The 11,326-nt window shown below is 40.0% G+C and overlaps 1 protein-coding gene across 1 annotated transcript in view; it reads left to right on the top strand.

Moving 5' to 3' along the window:
* Positions 1 to 302: 302 nt before the first annotated feature.
* Positions 303 to 11,326, top strand: part of LOC109937492 (annexin A5-like) — a 46,814-nt gene continuing 35,790 nt past the window's right edge. The window contains exons 1-2 of the mRNA XM_020536070.2: positions 303 to 528; positions 835 to 860. Coding sequence (XP_020391659.1) covers positions 843 to 860 — 18 coding nt within the window. The 5' untranslated portion in view covers positions 303 to 528; positions 835 to 842. The remainder of the gene's footprint in view (positions 529 to 834; positions 861 to 11,326) is intronic.

The raw sequence follows: 11,326 nt of genomic DNA, 5'->3' as shown, positions 1-11,326 counted from the left end.
GTTAATGTTTTGGGTCCAGTGACCTTTCTTCAGAACTGATGGTAGCTAAAAGAAAATGATATTTATACAGAAGATGGGAAGAGTAATAAGTGTAGATAGAGCCCAAAGTGAGAGAAAAACAGTTCGGCAAAGGAGTAGTTAAAGCCAACTCTGGGGGAATAAATAACTGCGAATGGGGGCTATTAATAGCTGACAAGGGTTTGCCAGTGGTAGCCTGGTGTGGGGGTTAGGGTAAGGTCATGGCCTCAAGCCCTGAAATTGATGAACTTGGTATGAAGTCTAGAAGCTTGCAGAGTTCATAAGTGGAAAATGAGATGCTGGAAGGAAAAGTTATCAAATCTTTCAGTGAATAGAACTACAATTCCCAGCGTTCTGAGCCCTTCAAGTTACATTATTTCTGCAGGCAGGGTGTGGTCTGCTGTGGTTGTATGACTTGGAAAGTATGAGCTCACACTTCCAGTGGTGTTCGATTTGAGCTGTGTTTTTTCTTACAAACCTGGAAAAGTCTTTGCAAAGTTCGGCTACGTGGTATGCCTTCACTATTACTATACCTAATACATTTTAAAAAACAAAACGTCGGCGGGAAGGGGGCGGCGCGGGGGCTAGGAAATGATGGTAGAAAAAAAGTAGAGAATTTTTCTGTTTGTTCGGTTTTACAGAATAGATGTTAGGTTGTCTAGATCAGAATTAGGTTATATATTTGGGTTATTTTTAAAAAAGTAAAATTACGACCAAGATGAAACTTTTGAAGTTACATTTTGTCGACAGTGATTTTATTGCAAACGTCCTTGTTGTGATTGCTTTACTAAAATGTTCTAAATTTGTTTTGATTAGACTGGAAAATGGCATCGAAAGGAAAGGTAGGTCAAATATTTACACCACGTTGAATGAAAAAACTGCTGTTCATTTATTGGTTATTACACTGCATAACTTTTAAGTGTACTTTTAACGTTGGAAACGTTTTTTTTAAGCTATATTGATAATACCAGACTGAATACTTTTAATCATGAGACAGCTACATTTTTTTTTCCAGTTAATACTTCTGAGCTGAAATGGTGGGATTGTTGAACTAGTTCCAAATATCTGAAAAAAGTTATAGAAAACTTGAATCCTATTTTGTCTTTATTTCGTTTTCCTGTTCCCCAAAAAATACTACTGATTTACCACACCGTATGCCAACACTAGAAAATCAATGTTTGGTGAATATTGGAGGAATATTTAACGGGCAGAAGGGTACAATACTGCAGCAATCTGCTTCCACGTAGTTCGATTCCTGTCCAATTTTCCATTTCAATCAGTTAAATTGAAGCTGGTTGAAACACCACATCGCCATCGCAATCCCAGTTCATAGCCTGGAGACGGAACCCGAAACCACTTTGATCTGTTTGGCTCGGATACTGGATGAATATACCCTGAGTTGGGAGGCTGTGGTCACGTGAGGGTGGAGCCCTTACATTTTGTTTTACTCTGGAACTCATTTTTTAAAAAAGGTTTTTGTTGAGATTACTGGTTTTACTTAACTGATGCCATTTTTGTTCAGCTGAGCGTTTTGTGGTTAGTGTCTGATGTTTTATCATAGCAGCACACTCTGACAAGCTAAGCAGGACCAAGTGTCAATTGAAGTGTGTGGCAACTGTAAACTGGTTCATCTAGCAGCCTGGCTATTGGCCCCACGTCCAAAAGGATTTGCAATATGTTATTTTTCTTGCTTTCATTAAGGTTGTGAATCAGAAAAATATTGACCCTAAACATAGGTCACCCTAAGATTTATTTTTTTTCTTGTCAATACAATAGCAGGTCTAATTGTACTACATTTGCATAATAGTGATTTTTATCTAAACGGCTTTCCGCTTGTTTCTGTATTTTTCTCCAGTCCTTAATCTCTTGTAAGGGACTTGACAGCAGTTGATTGATTGATTATACAAGTGCCAGTTTTAACTGGGCCTGCCGTGTAGTAACAGTGTAGCCTTTCTCAACACTGGGTGTTTTGGTTTGAGTTCCTGGCTCAGCTGGATATGGTCAGGTGAGACTTTTATAACCATTGACACTTTAGGACTCTAGCTTAGATGGATGTTGACATAAACCAGCAGCTAAAGTGGGTGCAAGAGTGCCCTCATGCTTTCTCAACTTATGTATCCCTCCTTCCTGACTTATTAAGGACAGTTCCAATTGCCTCCTGATGACTTTTGGCTCCTCTTCTTTTAATTTTTGTCATCTGCATCTGACTTCCTTCCTGCTGGCTACAGTGGAGTAAAAATAGCTTGATCCTCTTGCTGAAAACTTGGTGTGGATTTCCACTCACCCACATTCTATCCCCTTTTCTCGTCACTGAAGGGGACTATAACTTTTTATTCAACTGGCTCACTTTTTCTCTGTTAAAGTAGATGCAAGTCAGTGTGGCAGCACTCCAGCAATTCTCCAAAGAGCCCATCCTTCATACATTAGATTAAAAAGCTTATACAAAGACTGTATAAAAGCCAAACTCAATTTGTACATGAGCAGGTCCCTTCTAGGAGAAGCTGCTGGAAAATGGTCAGGAGCAGAGTTGATGTTCTCCCTTCTAGCATTGAGTGCCGAGACCAGTTGTACTGCCATCCTCAGTGGAAATGACCACCCGAAAGCTGATCTGGAAGTGAAAGTAGGAACTGATGCTCTGTGGAGCTCACAGAGACTGTGGGAAGAGTGGCAGTAGGTGGAGTTTGGGTGCGAATATTTGTGTTTTTACCAGATCGGTAAATGTTCAAGTCACTGTCGCAATGATGTTACCCAACATGTACTCAAGCCAATTGTTCTATTTTCCAGTAACATTTTGTTTAATAATAACTGTGCTCCTATTTCAATGAATTTAAATATAAAATATAATTCATATAGTTGTAAGGCACATATATCTAATTTTGTAGCTACAGTTTTTAAAAGAAACACATGATGTTGTCTACCATTAGTGAATTTGTCCCAATCACCATTCACCTGTAGAAGTGTATATTGTTATGACCCCAGCTAATGATAATACTGGACAAGTCAGATCCATGAATAGAACTTGGTGTGAGAAATCACATGTTTAATTTTTGCAGTTTGCTTAACATGATGGTTAATTACCTGAGCTATATTCATGAGACACGATAATCCTCAACACCAGTGCCCTGCAAGGCTGTGTACTCAGCCCCCTACTATAATCCTTATATGCTCTCAACTGTGTGGCCAAATTCCACACAGCTCCATTTACAAGTTTGCTGATGACACCACTGTTGTAGGTCAGGTCTCAAACAACAATGAGACAAAATACAGGAAAGAGATTAAGAGCTTAGTGGCGTGGTGTAAAGACAACAATCTCTTCAACATCAGCGAAACAAACGAGCTGGTCTTTGACTTCATAAAGCAGAGTGGAGGGCATGCCCTGGTGTGCATCAATGATGCTGAGGTGGAGATTGTTGAGAATGTCAAGTTCCTGGGAGTAACGATTACCAATCTGTCCTGGTCCACCCACTTTGACAGTGTGGTCAAGGAAGCGAAGGATATTTGGCATGTCCGTAAAGATTCTTCCAAATTTTTATGGATGCACTATAGAAAGTGTTCTACCTGAACGCATCACAGTGTGGCATGCCAAATGCTCTTCCCAAGACCGAAAGAAACTACAGAGTTGTGAACACAGTCCAGTTCATCATGCAGATGAGCCTCCTATCTGTTGACTCCATCTGTACTTCCTGCAGCATCCGGAAAGCAACCAACACAATCAAACATCCCTCCCACCCCGGTTATACTGTCTTGTACCCTCTTCCATTGGGCAGAAGATATAAATGTTTTAATACACACACGAATTGATTCAAGAACAGCTTCTTCCCTGCTGTTGTCAGACTTTTGAAAGGACCTCTTTTAATGTTGATATTGATCTGTCTTGGCAGCTGTAACATTGTAACCTGCGCTCTGTTCTGATACCCTGATGCATTTGTATAGTATGATCTGTCTGTAAAGCATATAAGATAACACTATTCATTGTATCTCCGTACACTTGACAGTAATAAAATCAAATATCAAAAGTTCTTTAACAACAGAACATGATTTTATCACAAAAGAATAAATTGGGCAACTCCATTCATTTATGGTTAAAGCCAGGATACCCCAAATTATCAAGCTCCAGGGAGAAAATACCGTCTATATCTGGATTTCTTTTTCTGCCCTGTTTTTATCTTTCACTTTTTTTTTCCTCAGTACCTGTAGTGAGATTCTGTGGGAAATGAATGGTTACATTTGATTTGATTGTACTTTAATTTGTGAATAACTGAGTTTTGCAAATTAATGCAAGGCTTGCTGACTGAGTCTTGTCACAACTTTTTGTACATTACATGTTACTATGTTGAATAAATATTACTGAATTTGACTCAGAATTAATTCCATGTAAGGCAGGAAGCTGAACAGAATTGGAGGATTTCAAAGTAGATTACTGAGCATAAATAAAAATACATTAATATTCTTATTGATGTCAGCCAGCTATTTTTTTTGACACTTTTTTTTGCCTGAAAGTATCAGATTGGTTATCAAGAATTTTCAGAATTTAAAGTATCTTAAATTTAGTAAATAATATTTGCTGCTTCAGATTAATTCAAACAATAGAATAATTAATTCAGGGATGAGACAATAAGGAATGTAAATCATGCTAAGATGTACTGTATGCAACTTGGCTGTAAAATCAATTAATTTATATCAATTGGCTTGAAGGCAGGAGACAGAAGGTGGTGATGGAGGCTTGTTTTTTGGACCGAAGACCTGTGACCAGTGGTGTGTTGCGAGGATCAGTGCTGGATCCACTGCTTTTTGTCATTTATACAAGTGATTTGGATGTGAACATTGGAGGAATGGTTGGTATGACACAAAAATTAGTGGTGTAGTGGATAGTGAAGAAAGTTCTCAGTGGGACCTTTGATCAGATGGGCTGATGAATGGCAGATGGAGTTTAATTTAGATAAATGTGAGGTGTTGCATGTAGGTAAAGCAAATCAGAGCAGGACTTATACACTTAACAATAAGGTCCTGGGGACTGTTGCTGAACAAAGACACCTTGGAGTGCAGGTTCATAGTTACTTGAAGGTGGAGTCACAGGTTGACAGGGTAGTGAAGAAGGCATTTGGTATGCTTGCCTTTATTGGTCAGTGCATTGAGTAGAGGAGTTGGGATGTCATGTTACAGCTGTACAGAATATTAGCTAGGCCACTTTTGGAATACTGTGTTCAATTCTGGCCTCCCTGCTATAAGAAAGATGTTGTTAAACTTGAAAGGGTTCAGAAAAGATTTATAAGGATGTTGCTGGTGTTGGAGAGTTTGAGTATAGGGAGATGTTGATAGGCTGGAGTATCGGCAGCTGAGGGATGACCTTATAGAGCTTATAAAATCATGGATAGGGTGAATAGCCAATGTCTTTTTCGCAGGGTAGGGGAGTTCAAAATTACAGTGCTCTTTTTCTCTCTGAACAGATGTAAAAATCCAATGGGAGACCAATTTTCTCCATTGTTCTTTTGAGGTCATGTATATATTCATTGGTAGGAGTAAGTGGAATCTGCCCTCCCAACTCTTTTTGCCTTAAGTAATAATACTTTCCCCTAACCAGCAGCAGATCTGTTGATTGTATATACTTCTTACCATGCCAAACTTAGTGTCTGTTTAGATACAAATCTTAAAACCTTGAGTATTGCTGAAAAAATACATTTTTGTCAAAGCTTTTAACTTGCATTCATCAAAACCATTTGCAAGAATACCAATTTGAGAGGAAAACTCACTTTTATATTGCATGAGACACAGTTTCAGCAAGTGGACTCTGATTTGTGAAGGTGTTGTCATGGTGAATGTGCCAATTGATGATTTGGACAGTTAACAGCTAGGCTTTGTTTAAATTTTTAAACCAGGCGGGTTGACTCTGGTCAGGGTATTGCCTGAGAAACAAATATGCAGGTAGCTATTTATTGAACTGGAACAGACCCAGTGTGTAAACACATTCTCTTTCTATCTGAAAAGAGTCCAGTAGCTTCCAGTATATTCAAGTGTGCCATTCTGTGAGTCTGACTGATCCTAAATTGGTTGTCAGTGTAACTGTAAGCACGGTTGCAATATCCAGCAGATGGTGTCCAACTGCTCAACTGTATCGAATGTTGGACTCTGTATTGTGACATGCAAGATCAAACTGTTTGGATATGCCCCACACCTTGCTTGTTGCTCACATCTGAAGGGTAATGTTGTTTGATAAAATGCATCAGTGTGGCATCACACTGGTACTGAAATTCACATACTATGTCACTCATTTGTGTGATAAACAGAATAACTTTCAGGCTTGATTGAAACATCCTGTTAGTGGCAAACATCACACTTGTTGCAACTGCATGGTAACAGTATGGAACAGCTAGCTTCAACTGTTGCTCAAACCTTTGAGATACCTTGCCCTTCCGATGTAATCTGAGTTTGGATCAAGGATGACCAACTTCCGGGCCTTTCATGAGTTTGTGTGATACATAGAAAAAAATGATGTTATCAGGGCAGCCATGTTACGCTTTGATGTGCAGTATTTCAGCATCAAGTTTGCAGGGTGCGCAAATTGCTCAGGCCCTACTTATAAGGTTTCTGATGAGGCTAATCTTACAGCATGTGGAATAGTAGGAATCCCAATGTATATACTGACCAGTGAAGGTAGGATTACTGTACACAGTAATAGAGAGTCCCCTATCCAATTCTCAAATAGAACGTTGAAGAAAGATAACTCATTTGACTGTTCCATTTCAAATCTGAATCTAAGCACTAGATGGAGACCATTGAGACATGTAAGGGAATTCTTGTATGCAGTTGCGGACTCAAACAAACATACCTTCCAGATATCAAAATACACAAGAGGTATGAGGTTAGCTGCAATTGCACTGAAGGCATGTTTCTCCTGGAATCTGATTGGGAATCCCATGGCAACAACATAATTGTACGTGTTTCTATTAAAACAGAACTGTGTCTCATTATCAAAACATCTGGAAATGAAAACTCGCCCAGTTTTGTCTTTTCTCGTGACTATACAATAGAGAACTTACCTGTCCTTAACTTACCTTTGTGTCGAACTACCTTGTTGGTACTTTGAAATGCTCAAGTTATATACTATCAAACTACATTTGAAACTAGTTGGACTCAGATGACTTTACTTCAAGTGCTAATGCTGGAGTTATCTTCAGTTTAAAGCTAATTGCTGGCATCTTAATAACATTGCTGATATCTGGAATGAGTTATGGTGTCTTTCTGTGTACTTAAATATTGGAAGCCACCTGAATTCCTGTCTAAAAACTCTTTAATCTTGCTGCTTTAAGCAGCATTAATATATGCTTTGATCACATAAATAACTTCATTATAAATTACTGACAACTTTGCCAGACTTGCTGTAGTCTTACTGGGCGTGTTGGTCCTTAGTAAAATGACAGCAGCATGAGTAATCTGAGTTGTCCCTAATGCTATATCGGAGAGTCATTTTGAGTTTTGCAGTTGCTAATTATAGAAGAAAGTAAGTTGGAACTGTGTATTAAACTGAGTGATTGTGGAAGATCACGTTGAGCCATTGCAAATCCTCCTGCTGACTTTTGCACTTTTAAACAGCTTGTGTAAACCAGGAATATCTTACACTTTTGAATTTGTAGAAAAATGGGAGGCTGATCCAAGTCCACTATTGAATGAAATTGTCCCACTAGAGCATAAGATGTCGGAGCAGAATTAGGCCATTCAGTACATTGCCATTCGATCATGGCTGAAAAGTTTCACATTCTCCTGCTTTCTCCCAGTAACCCTTGATCTTCTTACTAATCAAGAACCTATCTATCTCTGTCTTTAATACACTCAGTGACGTGGCCTCCATAGCCTTCTAAGGTAATGAGTTCCACAGATTAACCACCCGCTGCCTGAGGAAATTCTTCCTCATTTGAGTTCTTAATGATCATCCCTTCACTGAGGCTGTGCCCTTGGGTCTTAGACTCTCCTACTAGTGGAAACATTTTTCTCTGTGCCCACTCTATGCATGCCTGTCAGTATTGTCTTTAAATTTCAATCAGATTCCCCGCCCCCACCATCTTTTGAAAGTCCATTGACTAGAGTCCTCAACTGCTCCTTGTATAACAAGCCCTGCATGCCTGGGATCATTACTGTAAACCTCTTCTGGACCCATTCCTTAAGATAGGGGCTCAAAACAGCTCAATGTTGTCAATTGGTCTGACCAGAGCCTTATACAGCCTCAGCAGTGTATCCTTGCTCTTGTATTTTAGCCCTCTCAAGATGAATGCTAACATTGTATGTGCCTTCCTAACTGCCAACTGAATCTCCATTGTAACCTTAAGAGAATCCTGAACAAGGTGGCCCAAGACCTTTTTTTTTATGCTTCAGAGTTCTGAAGCTTTTCCCCATTTAGAAAGTAGTCTCTACCTCTACTCTTCCTACCAAAGTGCGTAACTTCACAATTTTCCAGGTTGTATTCCAGCTCCAGGATGTCTATGTAGGAATTTCTTGGGATCGTGTCCGAAGTCCAACCATCTTCAGCTGCTTCATCAATGACCTTCTGTTCATCATAAGTTTAGAAGTGGAGAGGTTCGCTGATGATTGCACAGTGTTCAGCACCACTTGCGACTTCTCAGATACTGAAGCAGTACATGTTCAGATGCAAGAAGATCTGGACAGTATCCAGGCTTGGGATGACAAATGGCAAGTAACATTTGGGCCACACAAATGCCAGGCAATGACCATCTCCAATTAGATGCAATCAAGCCACCACCCCTTAATATTCACCTTGTTCCCTCACCATCAACTTCCAGGGGGTTACCATTGACCAGAAACTCAACTGGACTCGCCATATTAACACAGAGACCCCAAGATCAAATCAGAGGCTGGAATGCTGTGGCAAGTAACTCTCACCTCCTGCCTCCTAAAGCCTGTCCATTGTCTACAAGGCCCAAGTCAGGAGGGTAATGGAATACTCCCCACTTGCCTGCAAGGGTGCAACTCCAACAACACTTGAAGCTTGTCACCATCCAGGACGAAAGAGCCCACTTTATTGGTATCATATCAAACATTCGCTCCCTCCACCACTGATACTCAGTAGGAGTACTATCTACAAGATGCACTGTAGAAATCCACCAAAGGTAGCATCTTCTAAACCCATGACCACTTCCATTTAGAAGGACAAGGGCAGCAGATACATGGGAACATAACAATCTGCAAGTTCTCCTCCAAGCCACTCACCATCCCGACTTGGAAATATGTCAGCGTTCCTTCACTGCTAGGTCAAAATTCTGGAATTCTGTCTCTAAGGGGATTGTGGTTCAACCCACAGCGCTTGAACTCCAGTGGTTTAAGAAGACAACTCACCACCACCTTCTCAAGGGCAACCAGGAACAAGCAATAAATGCTGGCCAGCCAATGTTCCACAGATGAATTAAAAAAAAACTGCCACTTCTTTGCCTGCTCTCCTAGCCTTGCAGCCTCCCTGCTTCCTCAACGCTACTTGGCCCTCCACCTTTCTTTGTGACATCTGCAAATTTGGCAGCAATGTCTTCAGTTTCTTCATCCAGATTGTTAATGTATAGCATGAACACTGACCACTATTGAACTCCACTCATCACCAACTGCTATCCTGAAAAAGATCCCTTTATCCCTACTCTCTGCCTTCTGCCAGTTAGCCATCCTCTATCTGTGCCATTTCCTTGCCCCTGACACCATGGGCTCTTATCTTATTTAGCAGCTCTCGTGACATCTTGTTGAAGGCCTTCTGGAGGTTCAAATAGATCATGTCCACTGCCTTTGTTTAACTTGCTTGTTAGCTCCTCAAAGAATTTTAACAGACTTGTCAGGCTTGACCTCCCCTTAATGAAGTTGTGCTGACCCAGCCCTGTTTTATCGTGCTTCACAATGCCAAAATTTCCTGTCATCTGCCTCCCTCCCTTCTCAAACAGGGGTGTTACATTAGCCATTTTCCAGTCACCAGGCAACCTCCCTGACTGCAGTGATTCCTAAAAAAGTCACCACCAATGCCCCTGCAATCTCCTCAGCTATCTCCTTCAGAATTCTGGGGTATAATTCATTTAGTCTAGATGATTTATCCACCTTCAGACCTTTTCAGCTTGCCCAGCAGCTCCTCTTTAGTGATGGCCACTACACTCCCCTCTGCCCCCTGACTCTTTTGAAGTTCTGGTATGCTGCTGGTGTCTTCCATCATGAAGACTAATGCAAAGTACCTATTCAGTTCCTCTGCCATTTCTTGGTTCCCATTACTACATCTCCAGACTCATTCCTCAGCAGTCCAATGGCCACTCTTTCCTAACTCTATTATTTTTTTTTAGTATCTAAAAACACTCTTGTAATTTTCTATATTATTAGCTAGCTAACTCATTTTATCTACTCCCCTTTATTGCTTTTTTTTTAAAGTTATCCTCTGCGTTTTAAAGGATTCCCAAGCTTCCAGCTTCTTCAAATTAGAATTTTGGTAACGTGACATGGTGAATAACAACAAAAATAATAGCAGGTACAATGAAAACATTAAAAAAGACATTTGGAAGAGTATATGAATAAGAAGGAAATGGAGGGATAATGGCCAAATGCTGGCAAATGGGACAAGATTTATCTAGGATACCTGGTTGGCATTTCATAATCTATAATTTGTCTGACTACTCCACCAGCTTGTTTCTGTCCTCTTCAAGCTTATTTCTGTTCTTGCCACCTTCCTGAGGACAACTGGAGATGGTCAATAAATGCTGGCCCAACCAGTGACGGCCATATCCCATGAATGAATCTTTAAAAGATTTTTGTGATATTAATCTGTTGGCAATAAATTTGCAGAATATACAAAGATTCAATATTGCACTTTTGTTGCGGCTGGTCAGAAACATTGAGGATTGAACTTAGGTACAAATTGGGTGCAATGTCTGATATGTTTGGAATGTGTACAGGTTGGTTGTTGGGGGAGCAGGGGTTGGTATTGTGTGGTGCTGGTATGCACTTTAATGGAACTATGCAAAGTTAGCCAAAATTCACTGCCACAAAGACCAAATCATTTGCCCTGCACCAAATATGAATTACATTTATGTAAACTTTGTCTTTGTAATGTTGATTACTTACTTCTGCAGAGAGTGCATTTCACTCGGGTGAAGTAATGGGTCTGTCCAGTACTGCTAAGCTGTACATTGAAAAATCAATGTGGACAACTAAGCTGCGGTTTTAAAATGTGTAGTGTGTATTATTTTATAGTAACACTTAAAGCTGGTCATTTTAGGAGGTAAAGAGCAAAAATGGGCTCTGTTTGTAGCTTTGAGTTTTATAATAATTATAAACCTGA

Source organism: Rhincodon typus, chromosome 1 (genome assembly GCF_021869965.1).
Source record: "Rhincodon typus isolate 14 chromosome 1, sRhiTyp1.1, whole genome shotgun sequence".
Classification (NCBI taxonomy): Eukaryota; Metazoa; Chordata; class Chondrichthyes; order Orectolobiformes; family Rhincodontidae; genus Rhincodon; species Rhincodon typus.
The sequence above is the reverse complement of the archived record's forward strand: the minus strand, read 5'-3'. Positions and strand labels throughout refer to the sequence as shown.